Source organism: Dromaius novaehollandiae, chromosome 36 (genome assembly GCF_036370855.1).
Source record: "Dromaius novaehollandiae isolate bDroNov1 chromosome 36, bDroNov1.hap1, whole genome shotgun sequence".
In the NCBI taxonomy this organism is placed as follows: domain Eukaryota; kingdom Metazoa; phylum Chordata; class Aves; order Casuariiformes; family Dromaiidae; genus Dromaius; species Dromaius novaehollandiae.
Genome location: NC_088135.1, coordinates 705,932 through 731,107, shown reverse-complemented (window position 1 = coordinate 731,107; position 25,176 = coordinate 705,932). Strand labels below are relative to the sequence as shown.

The window sequence follows — 25,176 nt, the reverse complement described above, 5'->3', positions numbered from 1 at the left end:
AGGCGTCCGGGAAAAGGGCCCAGGCGTCCGGGAGAGGGGCCCAGGCATCCGGGGCAGGGCCCAGGCGTCCGGGCCGCGAGGGACCCAGGCATCCGGCTCCGCCCCTCCCCCCAGGTGCTGGACCTCTCCCACAACGAGGTCGCGACCTTGGCCGGGTTCCCGCCCCTCCCCCGCCTGGAGGAGCTGCTGCTGGACGGCAACCGTATCCGGGGGGCGGGGCCTGGGGGCGGGCGGGGGCGGGGCCTGGCTGAGGGGGCGGGGCCTGGGGGCGGGGGTGGTGCTGGGGCCTCCTGGGCGGGGCCTGGCTGGAAGGGGGCGGGGCCCAGAGGGAGGGGCGGGGCTTAAAGGGGCAGAGCCAATGGCCTCCCGCCCTCATGGGGGCGGGGCTTGGTGGGAGGGGGCGGGGCTAACACCCTGGGGCCTCCCCGTGGGCAATGGGCGGGGCTTATGGCGTGGGGGAGGGGCTTAATGGGAGGGGGAGGGGCTTATCAGCGCGGGGGCGGGGCTGAGCGGAGTGGGCGGAGCCTCCCTCGGTGCCTCCTTGACTCCGCCCGCCCCAGCCATAAGCCACGCCCCCGCCCTGGCCCCATTGGCCGCCTGCCCCCGCCTGGCTCGCCTGGGATTGGCCGGGACGCCGCTGGCCGCCGCCCCCGAGGCCGCCGCCCGCCTGGCCGAGCTCCTCCCCCGCGTGCGGGTCGCCCTCGCCTGATTGGGCGGCGCCCGCCGGAGGCACCGCCCCCCCCCCCCCCCCGCAATAAAGTCACGTGACCTGGGCGGGGCTGAGGTGTTTTTTGGGGGAGGGGAGGGGGGTCGGGGGGGCCCAGGCGTCCGGGAAAAGGGCCCAGGCGTCCGGGAGAGGGGCCCAGGCGTCCGGGGAGGGGCCCAGGCGTCCGGGAAAAGGGCCCAGGCGTCCGGGGAGGGGCCCAGGCGTCCGAGGAAAGGGCCCAGGCGTCCAGGAAAAGGGCCCAGGCGTCCGGGGAGGGGCCCAGGCGTCCGAGGAAAGGGCCCAGGTGTCCGGGAAAAGGGCCCAGGCGTCCGGGCGCCGGCTCCCTCCCCCCCCACCATTGCTTCATCGAGCCCCAACCACCGGCTCCTTGCGCCATCGCTGGGTGGGGCCCAGGCGTCCGGGGAGGGGCCCAGGCGTCCGGGGGGGGGGCCCAGGCGTCCGGTCGGGCTCTGGCCGCCCCGCCCGAAGGGCCCAGGCATCCGGGCACGTTCCCGCGGCCGATCCCGCCCGAGGGCCCAGGCGTCCGGGAAGGCTCCCCGCCCCTGAGGGGCCCAGGCATCCGGGCGGGGCGGCGGCCGGACCCGTTTGGGTGCCCGCGGGGTGGGGGGGGCACCCTGCCACATAGTGAGCCACCCTGCCAAATAGGGAGCCATGGGGCTGCCCCATAGGGCCCCCCTTGCCACATAGTGACCCCACCAAATAGTGAGCCATGGGGCTGCCCCATAGGATTCCCCCTGCCACATAGTGAACCCCACCAAATAGTGAGCCATGGGGCTGCCCCATAGGGCCCCCCTGCCACATAATGATCCCACCAAATAATGAGCCATGGGGCTGCCCCATAGGGTCCCCCCTGCCACATAGTGACCCCACCAAATAGTGAGCCATGGGGCTGCCCCATAGGGTCCCCCTTGCCACATAGTGACCCCACCAAATAGTGAGCCATGGGGCTGCCCCATAGGGCCCCCCTGCCACATAGTGATCCCCACCTAATAGTGAGCCATGGGGCTGCCCCATAGGGCCCCCCTTGCCACATAGTGATCCCACCAAATAGTGAGCCATGGGGCTGCCCCATAGGGCCCCCCCTGCCACATAGTGATCCCCACCTAATAGTGAGCCATGGGGCTGCCCCATAGGGTCCCCCTTGCCACATAGTGACCCCACCAAATAGTGAGCCATGGGGCTGCCCCATAGGGCCCCCCTGCCACATAGTGACCCCCACCAAATAGTGAGCCATGGGGCTGCCCCATAGGGTCCCCCTTGCCACATAGTGACCCCACCAAATAGTGAGCCATGGGGCTGCCCCATAGGGCCCCCCTTGCCACATAGTGACCCCACCAAATAGTGAGCCATGGGGCTGCCCCATAGGGCCCCCCTGCCACATAGTGACCCCGCCACATAGTGAGCCATGGGGCTGCCCCATAGGGCCCCCCCTTGCCACATAGTGACCCCACCAAATAGTGAGCCATGGGGCTGCCCCATAGGGTCCCCCTGCCACATAGTGACCCCCACCAAATAGTGAGCCATGGGGCTGCCCCATAGGGCCCCCCTTGCCACATAGTGACCCCACCAAATAGTGAGCCATGGGGCTGCCCCATAGGGTCCCCTTGCCACATAGTGACCCCCACCAAATAGTGAGCCATGGGGCTGCCCCATAGGGCCCCCCTTGCCACATAGTGACCCCCACCAAATAGTGAGCCATGGGGCTGCCCCATAGGGCCCCCCTTGCCACATAGTGACCCCACCAAATAGTGAGCCATGGGGCTGCCCCATAGGGCCCCCCTTGCCACATAGTGATCCCACCAAATAGTGAGCCATGGGGCTGCCCCATAGGGCCCCCCCTGCCACATAGTGACCCCACCAAATAGTGAGCCATGGGGCTGCCCCATAGGGCCCCCCTGCCACATAGTGACCCCGCCACATAGTGAGCCATGGGGCTGCCCCATAGGGCCCCCCCTTGCCACATAGTGATCCCACCAAATAGTGAGCCATGAGGCTGCCCCATAGGCTTCCCCCTGCCACATAGTGACCCCACCAAATAGTGAGCCATGGGGCTGCCCCATAGGGTCCCCCTGCCACATAGTGAACCCCACCAAATAGTGAGCCATGGGGCTGCCCCATAGGGTCCCCCTGCCACATAGTGACCCCCACCAAATAGTGAGCCATGGGGCTGCCCCATAGGGTCCCCCTTGCCACATAGTGACCCCACCAAATAGTGAGCCATGGGGCTGCCCCATAGGCTTCCCCCTGCCACATAGTGATCCGGGGGGGGGAGGAGTTCCCGGACGCCTGGGCCCCTGCCCCACTGCTCCCCCCCCAACAGGTATGGGGCAACCGGGGGCGGGGCCTCGCCTGGCCCCGCCTCTTCCTCCCCGGGCCCCGCCCCTTCCCCCCCCACACCCGGCGCAGCGGTGCCAGTGAGTGCCAGGTGCTGGGAGCACTGGGAGGTACTGGGAGCACTGGGAGCTCGGCGGGGGGCACTGGGGGGCACTGGGAGGGCCGGGGGGCTACTGGGAGCACTGGGAGGGCTGGGGGGGTCACTGGGGGGTGCAGGGGGGTCACTGGGAGCACTGGGAGGGGATACTTGGAGCACTGGGAGTACTGGGAGGGGGTAACTGGGCGGACTGGGAGCACTAGGAGGGATATTGGGGGCACTGGGAAGGGATACTGGTGTTACTGGGAGTCCTGGGAGGACTGGGAGGGGGTAACTGGGTGGACTGGGAGCACTGGGAGGGGGTAACTGGGCAGACTGGGAGCACTGGGAAGGGGAACTGGGAGAATTGGGAGGGGTGCTGGGGTAACTGGGCAGACTGGGAACACTGAGAAGGGGAACTGGAAGGATTGGGAGGGATGCTGGGGTTACTGGGAGCACTGGGAAGGGATACTGGGAGCACTGGGAACTGAAAGCACTGGGAGCACTGGGCAGACTGGGAGCCCTGCGAAGAGGTAACTGAGCTTACTGGGATCAATGGGAGGGGGTAACTGGGGCTACTGGGAGGCACTGGGAGGGGTTAACTGGGGTTACTGGGAGCACTGGGAGGGGTTAACTGGGGTTACTGGAAGCACTGGGAGCCGGTAACTGGAAGGACAGGGTGGGGTTAACTGGGAGCACTGGGAGGGGATACTGGGAGCACTGGGAGGGTGTGACTGGGAAGGGTTAACTGGAGTTACTGGGAGCACTGGGAGGGGCTACTGGGCTGACTGGGGCTACTGGGAGGGGTTAACTGGCGTAACTGGGAGGGGGTACTGGGAGGACTGGGAAGGGGTACTGGGAGGGGGTTACTGGGAGCACTGGGAGAGGGGACCGGGGGGAACTGGGCGCCCTGGGAGGGGGGAACTGGGCAGACTGGGGGCTACTGGGCTGACTGGGAGCAGCGGGAGCCCTGGGAGAAGGCAACTGGGAGCACTGGGAGGGGCTACTGGGGTAACTGGGAGGACTGGGATGAGATACTGGGAGGACTGGGAGGGAGATACTGGGAAGGGGTACTGGGAGGACTGGGAGGGGACTACTGGGAGCACTGGGAGAGGGGAGCGGGGAGCACTGGGCGCCCCGGCGGGGGGGAACTGGGCAGACTGGGGGAACTGGTTGGGCGGGGAGCGCGCCCGGACGCCTGGGCCCCGCCGGGGCGGGGGAGGAGGCGGGGGGGGGAGCTGCTCGGGCAGGCCCGGACGCCTGGGCCCCTCCCGGCGCCGGGCGGGGCACTGGGAGGCACTGGGAGGCACTGGGAGCAGCCCAGGGGGGCACTGGGAGGCAGCGGAGGGGGAACTGGGCCGTACTGGGAGCCTGGGAGGGGCCATACTGGTCTGTACTGGGCCATACTGGGCTCTCCTGGGCCATACTGGCCCATACTGGTCCATAATGGGCCACACTGGCCCATACTGGCCATACTGGGAGAGGGCTACGGGGTTGTTTTGGTTCGTACTGGTGTTACTGGTTTAACTGGGAAGGGGTTGGTGGCCTTCATGGGCTGTTCTGGGAGGTCTTACTGGGCCATACTGGCCTGTACTGGGCTGAATTGGTCCATAGTGGCCCAAATGGGTCCATACTGGTCCGTACTGGCCATACTGGGAGAGGGCTACGTGGTTGTTTTGGTTCGTACTGGTGTTACTGGTCCTACTGGGAAGGGTTGGTGGCCTTCATGGGCTGTTCTGGAAGGTCTTACTGGGCCATACTGGCCTGTACTGGGCTGAATTGGTCCATACTGGTCCAAATGGGTCCATACTGGTCCGTACTGGCCATACTGGGAGAGGGCTACGGGGTTGTTTTGGTTCGTACTGGTGTTACTGGTCCTACTGGGAAGGGTTGGTGGCCTTCATGGGCTGTTCTGGAAGGTCTTACTGGGCCATACTGGCCTGTACTGGGCTGAATTGGTCCATACTGGCCCAAATGGGTCCATACTGGTCCGTACTGGCCATACTGGGAGAGGGCTACGGGGTTGTTTTGGTTCATACTGGTGTTACTGGTTCTACTGGGAAGGGTTTGGTGGCCTTCATGGGCCATCCAGGAGGATCTTACTGGTCCACATCAGTCTATACTGGTTTGTACTGGTCCATAGTGGTCCATACTGATCTGTACTGGTCCATACTGGTCCATAGTGGTCAATACTAGTCCATACTGGCCCGTACTGGGCCATACTGGTCCTACTGGGAAGGGCTCGGTAGCTATGACGGACCATCCAGGAAGATCTTAGTGGTCTGCAGTGGTCTCTACTGGTTTGTACTCTTTCTTACTGGTCCGTAGTGGTCTGTACTGGTCTGTAGTGGTCCATAGTGGTCAATACTAGTCCATACTGGCCCATACTGGGCCATACTGATCGTACTGGGAAAGCTTTGTTAGCTATGATGGACCATCCAGGAAGATCTTACTGGTTCCTATTAGTCTATACTGGTCCGTAGTGGTCCATAGTGGTCCATACCGATCTATACTAGTCCATACTGGGCCATACTGGGCCATACTGGTCCTACTGGGAAGGGCTTGGTAGCTATGACGGATCATCCAGGAAGGTCTTACTGGTCCATATTAGTCTGTAGTGGTCCATACTGGTCTATAGGGGTTTATAGTGGGCTCTACTGGTTTGTAGTGGTTTGTACTGGTTTATACTGGTTTGTACTGGTTTATACTGGTTTATACTGGTTTTACTGGTTTTACTGGTTTATACTGGTTTATACTGGTTTGTACTGGTTTGTACTGGTTTTTACTGGTTTTTACTGGTCTGGCGGCTCCCCCCACAGGCGATGCCGGACGCCGACCCCCGCCTGGACCCGGGCCGCTGGGCGGCCGCCAGTTTCCGGGCCCGGGGGGCCCCGTCGCCGTCCCCCCCCCGGCCCCGGCGGGGCTTCTGGAGGCGCCTGGGCGGGTGCTGCGGGGGCTGCGGGTGCTGCCGCCGGGGCGCCGAGGACTGGGAGCCCCCCCCGGGCGAGGTCCCGGGGCGCCGCCCCCCCCAGCCCCTGCGGCCCGGTGAGTTTCGGGTCGGAAAACGGCCTTTTCGGGCAACCAAAAGCGGAGAAAGCGGGTTTTTCGCGGCGGTTTCGGCCCCCCCCCCCCCCGAGGGCGTTCGGCGGTGCCCCCCACCACCACCACGCACCCCCCCCCCCGCACACCATTTTGGGGTGAAACCCCCCATTTTGGGTCCCAAACCTCCATTTTGGGGTGAAAAACCCCCATTTTGGGTCCCAAACCCCCATTTTGGGTCACAAAACCCCCATTTTGGGGCGAAAACCCCCATTTTGGGTCCCAAACCCCCATTTTGGGTCACAAAACCCCCATTTTGGGTCCCCAAACCCCCATTTTGGGGCGAAAACCCCCATTTTGGGTCCCAAATCCCCATTTTGGGGCGAAAACCCCCATTTTGGGTCACAAAACCCCCATTTTGGGTCACAAAACCCCCATTTTGGGGCGAAACCCCCCCGTTTTGGGGCGTTTTGGGGCGGAAATGGCGGTTTCGAGGTCCCCCCCAAAAACGATTTGGGGGTGTTTTGGGGGGGCTCAGAGACGGATTCGGGGCGGGGGGGTTTTCGCGGTGCCGCTCGCCGTCGCCCCCCACTCAATTTCCCACCCCCCCCCGCCGCCATTTTGGGTCCAAAACCCGCCATTTTGGGGCCATCCCGAGACCCTGAGGGCAAAAACGGCGGTTTCGAGGCCCCCCCCTGATGCGTTTTTGGGGCGTTTTGGGGGTTCCTGGGGTCGGATCGGTGTGGGGGTTTCACCGCCGACCCCCCCTGAGCTTGCTGCCCCCCCAGACGCCATTTTGAGCCCCCAAACCCGCCATTTTGGGTCCAAAACCCGCCATTTTGGGGCCATCCCGAGACCCTGAGGGCAAAAACGGCGGTTTCGAGGTCCCCCCGGAGCGTTTTCGGGGGGTGTCCGGGGGGGTTCCCGGGGTCGGATCGGCGCGGGGGTTTCACCGCCGACCCCCCCTCATCTTGCTGCCCCCCCGGACGCCATTTTGAGCCCCCAAACCCGCCATTTTGTGGCCATTCCAAGACCCTGAGGGCAAAAACGGCGGTTTCGAGGCCCCCCCGGAGCGTTTTCGGGGGGTGTCCGGGGGGGTTCCCGGGGTCGGATCGGCGCGGGGGTTTCACCGCCGGGCCCCCCCCGCCTTGCTGCCCCCCCAGACGCCATTTTGAGCCCCCAAACCCGCCATTTTGGGGCCATTCCAAGACCCTGAGAGCAAAAACGGCGGTTTCGAGGCCCCACCCAATGCATTTTTGGGGCGTTTTGGGGGTTCCCGGGGTCGGATTCGCGCGGGGGTTTCACCGCCGGCCCCCCACTCAATTTCCCACCCCCCCGCCGCCATTTTGAGCCCCCAAACCCGCCATTTTGGGGCCATCCCGAGACCCTGAGGGCAAAAACGGCGGTTTCGAGGCCCCCCGCGATGCGTTTTCGGGGGGTGTCCGGGGGGGTTCCCGGGGTCGGATCGGCACGGGGGTTTCACCGCCGGCCCCCCACTCAATTTCCCACCCCCCCGCCGCCATTTTGGGTCCAAAACCCGCCATTTTGGGGCCCTTCCGAGACCCTGAGGGCAAAAACGGCGGTTTCGAGGCCCCCCCCGATGCATTTTTGGGGCGTTTTGGGGGTTCCTGGGGTCGGATTCGCGCGGGGGTTTCACCGCCGACCCCCCCCCGGCCTGCTGCCCCCCCAGACGCCATTTTGAGCCCCCAAACCCGCCATTTTGGGGCCCTTCCGAGACCCTGAGGGCAAAAACGGCGGTTTCGAGGCCCCCCCGGAGCGTTTTCGGGGGGTGTCCGGGGGGGTTCCCGGGGTCGGATCGGCACGGGGGTTTCACCGCCGACCCCCCCTGAGCTTGCTGCCCCCCCGGACGCCATTTTGAGCCCCCAAACCCGCCATTTTGTGGCCATCCCGAGACCCTGAGGGCAAAAACGGCGGTTTCCAGGCCCCCCCCGGTGCGTTTTCGGGGGGTTTTCGGGGGGTGTCCGGGGGGGTTCCCGGGGTCCGATCGGCGCGGGGGTTTCACCGCCGGCCCCCCCTGAGCTTGCTGCCCCCCCAGACGCCATTTTGAGCCCCCAAACCCGCCATTTTGGGTCCAAAACCCGCCATTTTGGGGCCATCCCGAGACCCTGAGGGCAAAAACGGCGGTTTCGAGGCCCCCCCGGAGCGTTTTCGGGGGGTGTCCGGGGGGGTTCCCGGGGTCGGATCGGCGCGGGGGTTTCACCGCCGACCCCCCCCAGGCCTGCTGGCCCCCCGGGGCCTGGTGCTGGGCTCGCCGGGCGACCGGGCCGCCCACCGCACCGCCGACTTCGCCGGCCCCCGCCTCGTGGCCCGCCGGGGCCAGGCCTTCGGCCTCCGCGTCCTGCTGCCGCGGCCCTGGGACCCGGCCGGCGACCGCCTCTGCGTGGAGCTCACCCTCGGTGGGGGCAATTCGGGGGGGCCGTTAGGGGCCGGGGGGGGGGATTTAGGGGGCTGGGGAGGTGACTATGGGGCTGGGGGGGGAATTAAGGGTCTGGGGGGGTGACTATGGGGCTGGGGGGGGATTAAGGGTCTGGGGGGGCAATTAAGGGTCTGGCGGGGGGGAATTATGGGGCTGGGGGGGAAATTATGGGCCTGGCGGGGGGGAATTAAGGGCCTGGGGGGTAATTAAGGGTCTGGGGGAGGTGACTATGGGCCTGCGGGGGTAATTAAGGGCCTGGGGGGGCTATTATGGGGCTGGGGGGGCAATTAAGGGGCTGGGGGGGCAATTAAGGGGCTGGGGGGGGGGAATTATGGGGCTGGGGGGGCAATTAAGGGCCTGGGGGAGGTGACTATGGGGCTGGGGGAGCGACTAGGAGTCTGGGGGGTAATTAAGGGTCTGGGGGGCAATTAAGGGCCTGGGGGAGGTGACTATGGGGCTGGGGGGGGATTAAGGGTCTGGGGGGGGAATTAAGGGTCTGGGGGGGGAATTAAGGGTCTGGCAGGGGGGAATTATGGAGCTGGGGGGCAATTAAGGGTCTGGGGGGGCAATTAAGGGTCTGGGGGAGGTGACTATGGGGCTGGGGGGGGCAATTAAGGGCCTGGGGGGGCAATTAAGGGTCTGGGGGGCAATTAAAGGTCTGGGGGAGGTGACTATGGGGCTTGGGGGGAATTAAGGGTCTGGGGGGGGCAATTAAGGGTCTGGGGGGTAATTAAGGGTCTGGGGGAGGTGACTATGGGGCTGGGGGGGGAATTAAGGGCCTGGCAGGGGGGGAATTAAGGGCCTGGGGGGGCAATTAAGGGTCTGGGGGGGCAATTAAGGGTCTGGGGGGGCAATTAAGGGTCTGGGGGAGGTGACTATGGGGCTGGGGGGGAAATTAAGGGGCTGGGGGGGCAATTAAGGGGCTGGGGGGGAATTATGGGGCTGAGGGGGGCAATTAAGGGTCGGGGGGGCAATTAAGGGTCTGGGGGAGGTGACTATGGGGCTGGGGGGGAAATTAAGGGGCTGGGGGGGCAATTAAGGGCCTGGCAGGGGGGGAATTATGGGGCTGGGGGGGGATTAAGGGTCTGGGGGGGCAATTAAGGGCCTGGCTGGGGGGGAATTAAGGGCCTGGGGGGCAATAATGGGGCTGGGGGGGCAATTAAGGGTCTGGGGCAGGTGACTATGGGGCTGAGGGGGGCAATTAAGGGTCAGGGGGGTAATTAAGGGGCTGGGGGAGGTGACTATGGGGCTGGGGGGGGAAATTAAGGGGCTGGGGGGGCAATTAAGGGCCTGGCGGGGGGGAATTATGGGTCTGGGGGGGAATTATGGGCCTGGCGGGGGGGAATTAAGGGCCTGGGGGGGAATTAAGGGTCTGGGGGAGGTGACTATGGGGCTGGCGGGGCAATTATGGGGCTGGGGGAGCGACTAGGAGTCTGGGGGGTAATTAAGGGTCTGGGGGAGGTAACTATGGGGCTGGCGGGGCAATTATGGGGCTGGGGGAGCGACTAGGAGTCTGGGGGGTAATTAAGGGTCTGGGGGAGGTGACTATGGGCCTGGGGGGGTAATTAAGGGCCTGGGGGGCTATTATGGGGCTGGGGGGGCTATTATGGGGCTGGGGGGGCAATTAAGGGGCTGGGGGGGCAATTAAGGGGCTGGGGGGTCATTAAAGGTTGGGGTAATTGGTGGCTGGGGGTAATTAAGGGGCTGGGGGGGCAATTAGGGGCCTGGCGGGGCAATTAGGGGCCTGGGGGGGGCAATTAAAGGTTGGGGGGTAATTAAGGGTTGGGGGGTAATTAAGGGCCTGGGGGGTAATTAAGGGCCTGGGGGGGCTATTATGGGGCTGGGGGGGGCAATTAAGGGGCTGGGGGGGTAATTAAGGGCCTGGGAGGGCAATTAAGGGTCTGGGGGTAATTAAGGGCCTGGGGGGGGCAATTGGGGACCGGGGCGGGGGGATGATGACGTCATAGGCAGCCCTGAGCACTGGGAGGGCGGTGACATCACCCGGGCAGGGGAGGGGGGCGATGACATCATCCAAGGGGTGACGTCACCCCCCCCCTCCCCGCCCGCCCGCCGCCGCCACGGCCACCGCCCAGGGTGGTGGTGGTGGGGATGACATCACCCAGGGCGGGTGTGACGTCATCAGGGGGTGCTGATGTCACGGCCCCGCCCGATGACGTCACACACACCCGCAGGCCCCACCCCCCAGGTGGCCAAGGGCACCCACGTCCTCATCCCCCTGGGCGAGACCTCGCCCACCGGCTGGACCGCCGAGGAGGAGGAGGGGGGGGAGGAAGAGGAGGGGGCGGGGCCCGCCGACGGCCCCGCCCTGCGGCTCCGCCTCGCCGCCCCGCCCGACGCCCCCATTGGCCGCTACCGCCTCAGCGTCAAGACCCGCACGGCGGCCGGCGAGTACGCGGCGCCCTTCGACGACGCCAACGACCTCTTCCTCCTCTTCAACCCCTGGTGCCCCGGTGAGGCGCTGCCGGGGCTCCCCGCGGCGGCATTCGGCGGTGTCGGGGCTCCCCGTGTCGAAATTCGGTGGTTTCGGGGATCCCCACGCTGAGATTCGGTGGTTTTGGGGATCCCTGTGTCGAAATTTGGCAGTTTCGGGGCTCCCTGTGTCGAAATTCAGTGGTTTCGGGGCTCCCCACGCTGAGATTCGGTGGTTTTGGGGATCCCCACGCTGAGATTTGGCAGTTTCGGGGCTCCCCGCGGCCGGATTCGGTGGTTTCGGGGCTCCCCATGGCGGGATTCGGCGGTTTCGGGGCTCCCCGTGGCGGGATTTGGCGATTTTGGGGCTCCCCGTGTCAAAATTCGGCGGTTTCGGGGCTCCCCGCGTCGAAATTTGGCAGTTTCGGGGCTCCCCGTGGCGGGATTCGGCGGTTTCGGGGCTCCCCGCGGCACGATTCGGCGGTTTCGGGGCTCCCCGTGTCAAAATTTGGCAGTTTCGGGGTTCCCCGCGTCAAAATTCGGCAGTTTTGGGGCTCCCCACGCTGAGATTCGGCAGTTTTGGGGATCCCCGGGGCGGGATTCAGTGGTTTCGGGGCTCCCCGTGTCGAAATTCGGTGGTTTCGGGGCTCCCCACGCTGAGATTTGGCGGTTTCAGGGCTCCCCGTGTCGAAATTTGGCAGTTTCGGGGCTCCCCGCGTCGAAATTCGGTGGTTTCGGGGATCCCCAGGGCTGGATTTGGCGGTTTCGGGGCTCCCCACGTCGAAATTCGGCGGTTTCGGGGCTCCCCACGCTGAGATTCGGCAGTTTTGGGGATCCCCACGCTGAGATTCGGCGGTTTCAGGGCTCCCCGCGGCGGGATTTGGCGGTTTCGGGGCTCCCCGTGGCAGGATTTGGCGGTTTTGGGGCTCCCCGTGTCAAAATTTGGCAGTTTCGGGGCTCCCCACGCTGAGATTCGGCGGTTTCGGGGATCCCCGGGGCGGGATTCGGTGGTTTCAGGGCTCCCCATGTCGAAATTTGGCGGTTTTGGGGATCCCTGGGGCGGGATTCGGTGGTTTTGGGGCTCCCCGTGTCAAAATATGGCGGTTTTGGGGCTCCCCGCGGCCGGATTCGGCGGTATCGGGGCTCCTCACGTCGAAATATGGCAGTTTTGGGGTTCCCCTTGTCGAAATTCGGCGGTTTCGGGGCTCCCTGCGTCAGGATTCGGCGGTTTCAGGGTTCCCCATGTCAAAATTTGATGGTTTCAGGGCCCCCCGCAGCGGGATTTGGCAGTTTCGGGGCTCCCCCGGTGGAGATTCGGCGGTTTCGGGGCTCCCCCTGTCAAAATATGGCAGTTTTGGGGCTCCCCACGCTGAGATTTGGTGGTTTTGGGGTTCCCCTTGTCAAAATTTGGCAGTTTCGGGGCTCCCCACACCGAGATTCGGCGGTTTTGGGGCTCCCCATGTCGAAATTTGGCGGTTTCGGGGCTCCCTGCGCGGGGAGCTCCTCCGGGCGGGGGCGGCTTGGGGGGGCGGTGTCGAGGTTTTGGGGACCCCCGCCCTGATTTCGGGCCCCCCCTCCCCCCGCAGATGACCTCGTCTACATGGAGAACACAAGCGACCTTGACGAGTACGTCCTTAACGAGACCGGCCGCATCTTCTACGGCACCGAGGCGCAGATCGCCGAGCGCTCCTGGAACTACGGGCAGGTACCTTCCACCCGGGAGACCCCAAAACCCCTCTTTCTGACCCCAAAAAATCGAGGTGGGACCCCAAAAACCCAAGGCGGGACCTCAAAATCTGGAGGGAGCCCAGAATCCTGGAGGGACCCCAAAATCTTGCGTTAGACCCCAAAACTCCTCAAGAGACTCCAAAATGGGTAGAGGGACCCCAAAAACGTGGGTTAGACCCCAAAATCTATAGGGGGGACCCCAAAAACATAGGGTGGGGTCCCCGAAATCCTGGGCGGGTCCCAAAAATCCTGAGTTTAGACCCAAAATCAAGGAAGACGCCCGCAAATCTTGGGGTTTTCCCCCAAAATTGGGACCCCGAATAGTAGGGGAGACCCCCGAACCCTTGGTGGAGACCCCAAACCAGGTGCGACTCCAAAAATCCATGTTTGGACCCCAAAATCTGCAGTTGGGGGGGCCAAAAATGGGTGGGTGGGGTCCCCAAAGTAGGGGGGTCCCCGAAATGGGTGGTGGACCCCAAAATTGGTCTCCAAAATGGGTGGGCGCTCCCCAAAAGGGTGGTGGCTCCCCGTAACGACCATGAGATGCTCCAGAGGGACACGTGGATTTGGGGGGGGGTTCTCCTGGGGGGGGTGCGGGAGGATTTTGGGATGGATCGGGGAGGTTTCGGGGCACCCCCAAATTTTGGGGTTCCCCCCCACCCCAGTTTGACCCCGGCGTGCTCGAGGCCTGTCTCTACATGCTGGACCGCCGGGGGATGCCCCACGGCGCCCGGGGCGACCCCATCATGGTGTCCCGCGTCGTCTCCGCCATGGTGGGTCTCGGAGGGGTTTTGGGGGTGGGTGGGAGGGGTTTGGGGGTGAAATACGGAAGTTTGGGGTTGTTCCCATCCAGTTTTTTGTGTGGTTTTGTTGGCTTTTTGGGTGGTTCCCGTTGGGTTTTGGGTGGTTCCCGTTGGGTTTTGGGTGATTCCGTTGGGTTTTGGTGGGTTCCTGTTGCTTTTTGGGGGGTTTCCGCTGGGTTTTGGTCATTCCCGTTGGGTTTTGGGGAGGTTTCACTGGATTTTGGTGGGTTCCCGTTGGGTTTTGGGGAGGTTTCACCAGATTTTGGTGGGTTCCCGTTGGGTTTTGGGGAGGTTTCACCAGATTTTGGTGAATTCCCGTTGGGTTTTTGGGGGGTTCCCGTTGGGTTTTGGTGGGTTCCATTGGGTTTTGGGTGGTTCCTGTTGCTTTTTGGGGGGTTTCCGCTGGGTTTTGGTCATTCCCGTTGGGTTTTGGGGAGGTTTCACCGGATTTTGGTGGGTTCCCGTTGAGTTTTGGGGAGGTTTCACTGGATTTTGGTGGTTTCCCGTTGGGTTTTGGGGAGGTTTCACCGGATTTTGGTGGTTTCCCGTTGGGTTTTGGGTGGTTTCCCGTTGGGTTTTTGGGTGAATTCCCGTTGGGTTTTTGGTGATTCCATGGGGTTTTGGTGGTTTCCGTTGGGTTTTGGGGTTTCCGTTGGGTTTTGGGGGTTCCCGTTGGGTTTTGGGTGGTTCCCGTTGGGTTTTGGTGAATTCCCGTTGGCTTTTGGTGAATTCCCGTTGGCTTTTGGGAGATTCCATGGGGTTTTGGTGGGTTCCCGTTGAATTTTGGGTGATTCTGTTGGGTTTTTGGCGAATTCCCGTTGGGTTTTGGTGAATTCCCGTTGGCTTTTGGGGGGTTCCCGTTGGGTTTTGGTGAATTCCCGTTGGGTTTTGGTGAATTCCCGTTGGGTTTTGGGGGGTTCCATGGGCTTTTGGTGGGTTCCCGTTGAATTTTGGGTGATTCTGTTGGGTTTTTGGCGAATTCCCGTTGGGTTTTGGTGAATTCCCGTTGGCTTTTGGTGAATTCCCGTTGGCTTTTGGTGAATTCCCGTTGGCTTTTGGGGGGTTCCATGGGCTTTTGGTGGGTTCCCGTTGGGTTTTGGGTGTTTTCCGTTGGGTTTTGGGGGTCCCCGTTGGGTTTTGGGGGTCCCCGTTGGGTTTTTGGTGATTCCATGGGGTTTTGATGGCTCCCCGTTGGGTTTTTGATGGCTCCCGTTGGGTTTTGGGCGAATTCCGTTGGGTTTTGGGCGAATTCCGTTGGGTTTTTGGCGAATTCCGTTGGGTTTTTGGCGAATTCCGTTGGGTTTTTGGCGGCTCCCCCGGACTTTTGAGCTACTCCTTGGACTTTTGGCCATTCCGCCCTATTTCTGGGGCCGTTTGCGGCCTTTTTGGGGGGCCGTTTGCGGCGCAGGTGAACTCCCTGGACGACAACGGGGTGCTGGTGGGCAACTGGACGGGCGACTACAGCCAGGGCACCAACCCGTCGGCGTGGGCCGGCTCCGTGGACATCCTGCGCGCCTACCACGGCTCCGGCGCCCCCGTGCGCTACGGCCAGTGCTGGGTCTTCGCCGGCGTCATGACCACCGGTGCGCCCCCCCCCCCCACTGGGACGTACTGGTTTCTACTGGTTTCCACTGGTTTGGCCCGTTTCGGGCTGGTTTCGACTGGGTTGGGCTGGTTTAGGGTGGGAGAAGGGGCCGAAAGGGCTTTGGGGGCTCCTGGAAGGAGCCTTGCTGCCTCCTTAGGCTCCCGTGTCGCGTGTCGTTGCATGTCGTTGCGTGTCGTTGCGTGTCGTCGCGTGTCGTTGCGTGTCGGACCCTCCCGCCACCCCACACTGGGCCCGTGTCCCCCCACGGCGGCTCCCCGTGTCCCCCCGGGGTCCCAGAGCCCCATGGCGACGTCCCGTGCCGTCCTGTGACGTCACGTGACATCGCGTGTTATCCCAGGACATCACGTGTTGTCGCGTGTGATCCCGTGTCGGCCCCTCCTGACCCCCGTACTGGGCCCGTGTTCCCCCACGGCGGCTCCCCGTGTCCCCCCGGGGTCCCAGAGCCCCATGGCGACGTCCCGTGCCGTCCTGTGACGTCACGTGACATCGCGTGTTATCCCAGGACATCACGTGTTGTCGCGTGTGATCCCGTGTCGGCCCCTCCTGACCCCCGTACTGGGCCCGTGTCCCCCCACGGCGGCTCCCCGTGTCCCCCCGGGGTCCCAGAGCCCCATGGCGATGTCCCGTGTCATCCCGTGTCATCCCGTGACGTCACATGTTACCCCATGACGTCGCGTGTTGTTGCGTGTCGGACCCTCCCCACCCTCCTGCTGGGCCCATCACCCCCCACGGCGGCTCCCCGTGTCCCCCAGACCCCCCAGGCCCCTCAGCGCCGACACGTGAGGTCGCGTGACGTCGCGTGACGTCACGTGACGTCACGCGTGTCACCCGCAGTGCTGCGCTGCCTGGGGCTGCCCACCCGCACCGTCACCAACTACAACTCGGCCCACGACACCGACGTCTCGCTCACCACCGACATCTACTTCGACGAGAACATGCGGCCCCTGGAGCGCCTCAACACCGACTCCGTCTGGTACTGGTTTATACTGGGCTATACTGGTTTATACTGGTTTGTACTGGGAGAAGACCTGGGGGGCACCGGGAGGCGGAGCGGGACCAGCTGCCCCAGCTCATCCTGGGCCAAACTGGGCTCTACTGGTTCATATTGGCCCATACTGGGCTTATAGTAGGCCATATTGGTTTATACTGGTCTATACTGGTCTATAGTGGTTTACATTGGGAGAGGACCTGGGGGGCACCGGGAGGCGGAGCGGGACCAGCTGCCCCAGCTCATCCTGGGCCAAACTGGGCTCTACTGGTTCATATTGGCCCATACTGGGCTTATAGTAGGCCATATTGGTTTATACTGGTCTATACTGGTCTATAGGGGTTTATATTGGGAGAGGACCTGGGGGGCACCGGGAGGCGGAGCGGGACCAGCTGCCCCAGCTCATCCTGGGCCAAACTGGGCTGTACTGGTTCATATTGGCCCATACTGGGCTTATAGTAGGCCATATTGGTTTATACTGGTCTATACTGGTCTGTAGTGGTTTACATTGGGAGAGGACGTGGGGGGCACCGGGAGGCGGAGCAGGACCAGCTGCCCCAGCTCATCCTGGGCCAAACTGGGCTGTACTGGTTCATATTGGCCCATACTGGGCTTATAGTAGGCCATATTGGTTTATACTGGTCTATACTGGTCTATAGTGGTTTATATTGGGAGAGGACCTGGGGGGCACCGGGAGGTGGAGCAGGACCAGCTGCCCCAGCTCATCCTGGGCCGTACTGGGCTGTACTGGTTCATATTGGCCCATACTGGGCTTATAACAGGCCATATTGGTTTATACTGGTCTATACTGGTCTGTAGTGGTTTACATTGGGAGAGGACGTGGGGGGCACCGGGAGGTGGAGCAGGACCAGCTGCCCCAGCTCATCCTGGGCCAAACTGGGCTCTACTGGGCCATACTGGTTCATGTTGGCCCATACTGGGCTTATATTAGGCCATACTGGTTTATAGTGGTCTATACTGCTCTGTACTGGTTTGTACTGGGAGAGGGCCTGGGGGACAGCGGGAGGCAGAGCGGGGCAGTGGGAGTGGGACCAGCTGCCCCAGCTCATACTGGGCCGTACTGGGCCATACTGGTTCACATTGGCCCATACTGGGCTTATATTGGGCCATACTGGTTTATACTGGTCCATAGTGCACCATAGGCTTTTTATAACAGTCCCTGCTATTCTGTACTGGTTTATACTGGTCCAGAGTGGACCATAGGGGGTTTATACCAGTTCATACTGGTCCATACTGGTCTATAGTGGGCCATACAGGTTGTATACTGGTCCATACCAGGCCACACCAGTTTATATTGGCCTGTAGGAGCTTTAAGCCACTGCATACCAGTACATACTGGTTTATACTGGTCCGTACTAGTCTATACTGGGCCATAGTGGGTCACATAGCTTTTCTATCAGTCCTTACTGGTTTATACTGGTCCATAATGGCCTACACAGGTTTTATACCAGGTCCTACTGGGTCGTGGTGGCTTCTGTTGGTCCGTAGTGGCGTTATTCTGGTGCATACTGGTTTATACTGGTTTGTACTGGTTTATACTGGTTTGTACTGGTTTTTACTGGTTTGTACTGGTGCATACTGGTTTGTACTGGTTTATACTGGTAGGAACTTCCACGTGTGGAATGACTGCTGGATGAAGCGGCCCGACCTCCCCAGCGGCTACGACGGGTGGCAGGTCCTCGACGCCACCCCCCAGGAGACCAGCAGCGGTAAACTGGGCCAAACTGGGATGGACTGGGACGGGCTGGGGCCGGACTGGGATGGACTGGGATAGGCTGGGCCATAAGGGGGCTGGACTGGGCCATACTGGGACGCAAGGGGCTGGACTGGGCCAGACTGGGCTGTATGGGGCCGTACCAGGCCATGCTCGTCTGTACTGGTCTGCACTGGGCCATACTGGGCTGTATTGGGTCATACTGGCCTGTACAGGGCTAGGCCATACTGGTTGTACTGGTCTGTACTGGGCCATAAAAAGGCCATACTGGGCCATACTGGCTGTGCTTGGCCATACTGGGAGGTATTGGGCTGTATGGGACTGTACAGGGCCATACTGGTCTGTACTGGTCTGTACTGGTCTGCACAGGGCCATGCCATACTTGGCTGTACTGGTCTGTACTGGTCTGTATTGGTCCGTACTGGGCCATAAGGGGCTATACTGGGCTGTTTGGGGCTGTGCTGGTCTGTACTGGGCCATACTGGGCTGTACTGGGCCATACTGGCCTGTACAAGGCTAGACCGTACACAGCTGTACTGGGCCATACTGGGCTGCATGGTGCCGTACTGGGCCGTGCTGGTCTGTAATGGTCTGTACTGGACCATACTTGGCCATACTGGCTGTACTGGGCCATACTGGGCCGTACTGGGCCATACTGGGAGGTGTTGGGCCATATGGGGGGGGTCTACGGGGCCATACTGGGCTGTAAGGTGGCCATACTGGTCCGTACTGGTGGGAGCTGGTGGGAAGCGGTGGGAAGCGGTGCGTACTGGTGCGTACTGGTGCGTACTGGTGCGTACTGGTGGCGGCAGGGCTCTTCTGCTGCGGGCCCTGCTCGGTGACGGCGGTGAAGAACGGCGAGGTCTTCCTCAAGTACGACACGCCCTTCGTCTTCGCCGAGGTCAGGGGGCGGGGCCAGCGCCGGTGGGCGGGGCCACGAGGCGGTGGGCGTGGCCACGAGGCGGTGGGCGGGGCCAGGAGCCGGGCGCGGGGCCTACGGGGGCCGCCGGGTCTTTGGGGCGGGCTGGAGGCGCTGGGGGCGGGGCTTAGGGCCTGGGGGCGGGGCTTAGTGGCTGGGGGCGGGGCTGGGAGTGTGTGGGCGGGGCTAAGGAAGGGGGTTGGGGTGTGGGGGCGGGGCTGGTGGGCGGGGCTTCGAGCCTGGGGCGGGCAGGAGAGGAGGGTGGAGGTGTGGCTTGCTGGAGGGGGCGTGGCCTATGCAAATAGGGGCGCGTTCTATGCAAATTAAGGCGTGTTTATGCAAATTAAGGGGTGTCTTCTGCAAATGGGGCGTGTCCTATGCAAATGAGGGGGCGTGGCCAGCTGGGGTGGAATCTCTTCATGGGAGGCTCCATTCAAAGGGGGGGGGAGGTGGGGAAAGGGGGCGGGCGCATGCAAACGAAGGGTGGGGCCATGCAAATGAGGGGTGGGGTTATGCAAATGAAGGTCAGGGCTATGCAAATGAGGGGGCGTGGCCAGCTGGGGCGGAATCTCTTCGTGGGAGGCTCCATTCAAGGGGGGGGAGAGTGGGAAAAGGGGGGCGGGTGCATGCAAACGAAGGGCGGGGCCATGCAAACGAAGGGCGGGGCGTGCAAACGAGGGGGCGTGGCCATGCTAATGAGGGGGGCGTGGCCCAGGTGAACAGCGACAAGGTGTACTGGCAGCGGCAGCCCGGGGGGGGCTTCGCCGTGGTGCACGTGGAGGAGGGGGCCATCGGGCGCCGCATCAGCACCCTGGGCGCCGGCTCCGCCGCCCGATTGGACGTCACCAGCCAGTACAAGCACCCCGAGGGTGAGGCCCCGCCCCCACATGGACCCCCCCCACACCAGGACCCCCAACCCGTGACCCTTGACCCCCGGGATCCGCCCACCCCCTTGACCGTTGACCCCCCCCGACCCCCAACTGATGACCCTTGACCCCCCCAAGCCCATGACCCTTGACCCCAACCAATGACTGTTGACCCCCAGACCCATGACCCTTGACCCCAACCCCCAACCGATGACCCTTGACCCCCCCAAGCCCTTGAATGTTGACCCCGACCCCAACTGATGACCCTTGACCCCCCCAAGCCCATGACCCTTGACCCCAACCAATGACCGTTGACCCCCAGACCCATGACCCTTGACCCCAACCCCCAACCAATGACCCTTGACTCCCCCAAGCCCTTGAACGTTGACCCCAACCAATGACTGTTGACCCCCAAACTCATGACACTTGACCCTGACCCCCAACCGATGACCCTTGACTCCCCCAAGCCCTTGAATGTTGACCCCGACCCCAACTGATGACCCTTGACCCCCCCAAGCCCATGACCCTTGACCCCAACCAATGACCGTGGACCCACAGACCCATGACCCTTGACCCCAACCCCCAACCGATGACCCTTGACCCCCCCCAAGCCCACGACCCTTGACCCCAACCAATGACTGTTGACCCCCAAACTCATGACACTTGACCCTGACCCCCAACCGATGACCCTTGACCCCCAAACCTACAACCCTTGACCCCAACCAATGACCATTGACCCCCAGACCCATGACCCTTGACCCCAACCCCCAACCAATGACCTTTGAGCCCCCCAAACCCATGACCCTTGACCCCCACCAATGACCATTGACCCCCAGACCCAGGACCCTTGACCGTGACCCCCAACCGATGACCCTTGACCCCCCAAACTCATGACCCTTGACCCCAACCAATGACCGTAGACCCCCAGACCCACAACCTTTGACCTGACCCCCAACCGATGACCCCTGACCCCCCCAAACTCATGACCCTTGACCCCAACCAATGACCATTGACCCTCAGACCCACGACCTTTGACCCCAACCCCCAACCGATGACCCTTGAGCCCCCCAAACCCACGACCCTTGACCCTGACCCCCAACCGATGACCCTTGACCCCCCAAACCTACGACCCTTGACCCCAACCAATGACTGTTGACCCGCAGACCCAGGACCCTTGACCCCGACCCCCAACCGATGACCCTTGACCCCAACCAATGACTGTTGACCCCCAAACTCATGACACTTGACCCTGACCCCCAACCAATGACCCTTGACCCCCCCAAACCCACGACCCTTGGCCCCCAATGCCCAACCAATGACCCCTGAGCCTCGACCCCCAACCCTGACCCCTGACCCTTGACCCCTGACCCCGCAGGCTCGGAGGAGGAGCGCCAGGCCGTGGCCACGGCGACGTCGCACGGCTCACGGGCCCGGGCGGGCCGGGCCGAGGGGGCCCCGGCGGCCGGGGAGGTGACGGTGACGGTGGAGGCGGGGCCGGCGGTGGCGGGGGCGGAGCTGCAGCTGCGGGTGGCGGCCCGCAACGCGGGGGCGGAGCCCCGGACGCTCCGCCTCCACCTGGCCCTGGCGCCCGTCCGCTACACGGGGGTGGCCGGAGCCCCCATCCGCCAGGAGCAGCACCGCCGGGTCCTGCCCCCCGGCCAGGGTGAGCCGGACGCCTGGGCCCCTCCCCGGACGCCTGGGCCCTTTTCCTGGACACCTGGGCCCCTCCCCGGACGCCTGGGCCCTTTCCCAGACGCCTGGGCCCTTTTCCCGGACACCTGGGCCCCTCCCGGACGCCTGGGCCCCTCCTGGACTCCTGGGCCCCCCTCCCTGGACGCCTGGGCCCCTCCCCGGACGCCTGGGCCCCTCCCTGGACACCTGGGTCCCTTCCTGGACGCCTGGGCCCCTCTCCCGGACGCCTGGGCCCTTTTCCCGGATGCCTGGGCCCCTCCCCGGACACCTGGGCCCCTCCCCGGACGCCTGGGCCCCTCCCCGGATGCCTGGGCCCCTCTCCCGGACGCCTGGGCCCCTTTTCCCGGAAGCCTGGGCCCCTCCCGGACGCCTGGGCCCCTTTCCCTGGACGCCTGGGCCCCTCTCCCGGATGCCTGGGCCCCTTCCTGGACGCCTGGGCCCCTCCCTGGACACCTGGGTCCCTTCCTGGACGCCTGGGCCCCTCCCCGGACACCTGGGCCCCTTTCCCGGACGCCTGGGCCCCTTTCCCGGACGCCTGGGCCCCTCCCTGGACACCTGGGCCCCTTTCCCGGACACCTGGGCCCCTTCCCAGACACCCGGGCCCCTCCCCGGACGCCTGGGCCCCTCCCCGGACGCCTGGGCCCCTCCCTGGACACCTGGGTCCCTTCCCCGGACGCCTGGGCCCCTCTCCCGGACGCCTGGTCCCTTTCCCGGACGCCTGGGCCCCTTTCCCGGACGCCTGGGCCCCTCTCCCGGACGCCTGGGCCCTTTCCCGGATGCCTGGGCCCTTTCCCGGACACCTGGGTCCCCTTCCCGGACACCTGGGCCCTTTTCCCGGACGCCTGGGCCCTTTTCCCGGACGCCTGGGCCCCTGACGCCACCCCCCGTCCGCAGGGGACACGGTGACGATGGCGGTGGCCTACTCGGAGTACGGCCCCCACGTGGGCGACCAGGACGCCCTGAAGCTGACGGTGGCCGGGACGGTGCAGGAGACGGGGCAGGTGGTGGCCAAGGAGCTGCGGGTGCGGCTGACCGCGCCCGACCTCACCCTGACGGTACGCCCGGACGCCTGGGCCCCTTCCCGGACGCCTGGGCCCCTTTCCCGGACGCCTGGGCCCCTTTCCCGGATGCCTGGGCCCATCCCGGACGCCTGGGCCCATCCTGGACGTCTGGGACCATCCTGGACGCCTGGGTCCTCCCGGACTCCTGGTTCGCCCCGGACGCCTGGGCCCTTTCCCGGACGCCTGGGCCCTTCCCGGATGCCTGGGCCCTTTCCCGGACGCCTGGGCCCCTCCCGGACGCCTGGGCCCCTGTCGTTGCAGCTGCTGGGCCCGGCGGTGGTGGGGCAGGAGACGCAGGTGCAGGCCGTGTTCCAGAACCCGCTGCCGGAGCCGCTGAAGGGAGCCGTGTTCCGCATGGAGGGAGCCGGGCTCTCCTGCCCCAAACCCCTCGCCGTGGGGTGAGTGTGGGGCCGGGCGGCCGGGGGGGGGCCCAGGCGTCCGGGAAAGGGGCCCAGGTGTCCGGGGGGGTCCAGGAGGCTGGGGAGGGGCCCAGGCGTCCGGGAAAGGGGCCCGGGTGTCCGGGGGGGTCCAGGAGGCTGGGGAGGGGCCCAGGCGTCCGGGAAAGGGGCCCAGGTGTCCGGGGGGGTCCAGGAGGCTGGGGAGGGGCCCAAGCATCTGGGGAGGGGCCCAGGAGTATGAGAGGGGCCCAGGTGTCCGGGGTGGGGCCCAGGCGTCCGGGAGGGACCCAGGTGTTCGGGAGGGGCCCAGGCGTCCGGGAAAGGGGCCCAGGCGTCCGGGAGAGGGGCCCAGGCGTCCGGGAAAGGGGCCCAGGTGTCTGGGAAGGGGCCCAGGCGTCCGGGAAAAGGCCCAGGCGTCCGGGGCAGGGGTCCCAGGCATCCGGGGAGGGGCCCAGGCATCCGGGAGAGGGGCCCAGGCGTCCGGGAGGGGCCCAGGCGTCCGGGAGAGGGGCCCAGGCGTCCGGGAGAGGGGCCCAGGCGTCCGGGAAAGGGGCCCAGGTGTCTGGGAAGGGGCCCAGGCGTCCGGGAAAAGGGCCCAGGCGTCCGGGGCAGGGGTCCCAGGCGTCCGGGGAGGGGCCCAGGCATCCGGGAGAGGGGCCCAGGTGTCCGGGGAGGGGATTCAGGAGTCTGGGAGAGGGGCCCAGGCGTCCGGGGAGGGGCCCAGGCATCCAGGAGAGGGGCCCAGGCGTCCGGGGCAGGGGTCCCAGGCGTCTGGGGAGGGGCCCAGGCGTCCGGGGCAGGGGTCCCAGGCGTCTGGGAAAGGGGCCCAGGTGTCCGGGAAAAGGGCCCAGGCGTCCGGGAAAGGGGCCCCGGCGTCCGGTAAAAGGGGCCCCGGCGTCCGGGCAGGCCGGTGGCGGCGGGGGGGGCGCTGCGGTTGCGGCAGCCCCTGGTGCCGCTGCGGCCGGGACGGCGCCGCCTGGTGGCCGCCCTGGAGAGCCCCCGCCTGGGCCCCCTGCACGGCGCCCTCCTCCTCGACGTCGCCCCCGCTACTGGGAGCACTGGGAGCACTGGGAGCGCCGGGAGCGCCGCCCCCGACGCCCGACGCCGACGCCGACGCCGCCCCGCGCGAGCCGGCAGCACCGGCGGCTGAACTGGGAGCGCTGGGAGCAGACTGGGGGGCCACTGGGAGCGCTGGGAGGGGACTGGGAGCACTGGGAGCGGACTGGGGGAGCACTGGGAGGGGACTCGGAGGTCACTGGAAGCACTGGGAGGGGACTGGGAGCACTGGGAGTGCTGGAAGGGAGCTTGGAGGTCACTGGGAGCACTGGGGGGTTACTGGGAGCACTGGAAACCACCCCGGGGGGGTCACTGGGAGCACTGGGAGCAGACTGGCGGGAGACTGGGAGCACTGGGAGGGGGCTCGGAGGTCACTGGGAGCACTGGGGGGTTACTGGGAGCACTGGAAACCACCCCAGGGGGGTCACTGGGAGCACTGGGAGCAGACTGGGGGGCACTGGGAGCACTGGGAGGGGGCTCGGAGGTCACTGGGAGCACTGGGAGGGGACTGGTGGGGGACTGGCAGCACTGGGAGCAGACTGGGGGGTTACTGGGAGCACTGCGAGCTGCTCTGGGGGGTCACTGGGAGCACTGGGAGCAGACTGGGGGGGTACTGGGAGCACTGGGAACCATTTTGGGGGTTACTGGGAGCACTGGGAGCCCTGCAAGCTGCTCTTGGGGGTTACTGGGAGCCCTGGAAGCTGCCCTGGGCAATTACTGGGAGCTCTGGGGGGGTACTGGGAGCACTGGGAGGAGACTGGGGTGCTACTGGGAGCATTGGGAGCCCTGGAAGCCACTTTGGGCAGTTACTGGGAATACTGGGAGCCATCCTGGGCGGTTACTGGGAGCACTGGAGGCTTACTGGGAGCACTGGGAGCTGCTCTGGGGGCTTACTGGGAGCACTGGGAGCCCTGGAAGCCACCCTGGGGTGTCACTGGGAGCACTGGGAGGGGTTACTGGGTGGTTACTGGGAGCACTGGGAGCCATTCTGAGGGTTACTGGGAGCACTGGAAGCCATCCTGGGGGTTACTGGGAGCACTGGGAAGGGTTACTGGGAGCCCTGGGGGTTACTGGGAGCCCTGGGAGAGGCCCCAGCCCCAGCCCCAGCGTGACTGGGAGGCAACTGGGAGCACTGGGAGGCCCCCGGCCGCTCCCGCGATGACGTCATCGCTGTGACGTCACCCCGCGCGGGGGGGGGGGATGCGGAGCCGGGCCCGGACGCCTGGGCCCCTCCGCCCCTCCCCCCCCCCGCTATGAATAAACCGCTGCTGATGAGACGCC

The 25,176-nt window shown here is 64.8% G+C and overlaps 1 protein-coding gene across 1 annotated transcript; it reads left to right on the top strand.

Annotated features, from left to right (window-relative positions):
* The first annotated feature begins 3,113 nt into the window (after positions 1-3,113).
* On the top strand, positions 3,114-24,240 carry TGM1 (transglutaminase 1). Its single transcript, XM_064503335.1, has 15 exons — positions 3,114-3,171; positions 5,957-6,182; positions 8,414-8,593; positions 10,806-11,084; positions 12,630-12,748; positions 13,437-13,544; positions 14,983-15,157; positions 16,015-16,153; positions 17,795-17,898; positions 18,716-18,804; positions 19,538-19,691; positions 21,064-21,351; positions 22,275-22,435; positions 22,703-22,839; positions 23,746-24,240. Exons 2-15 carry the CDS (start codon positions 5,960-5,962, stop codon positions 23,987-23,989), a joined length of 2,400 nt encoding a protein of 799 aa, XP_064359405.1. The 5' UTR covers positions 3,114-3,171; positions 5,957-5,959; the 3' UTR covers positions 23,990-24,240.
* Positions 24,241-25,176: the final 936 nt, after the last annotated feature.

Excerpts from the sequence above, each read along its gene's own strand:
- TGM1 (XM_064503335.1), top strand. The coding sequence starts at position 5,960 with ATGCCGGACGCCGACCCCCGCCTGGACCCGGGCCGCTGGGCGGCCGCC. Across the intron at positions 12,749-13,436 it reads GCTCCTGGAACTACGGGCAG|TTTGACCCCGGCGTGCTCGA; the intron begins GTACCTTCCACC and ends CCCCCACCCCAG. Across the intron at positions 22,840-23,745 it reads CCCAAACCCCTCGCCGTGGG|GCCGGTGGCGGCGGGGGGGG; the intron begins GTGAGTGTGGGG and ends GCGTCCGGGCAG.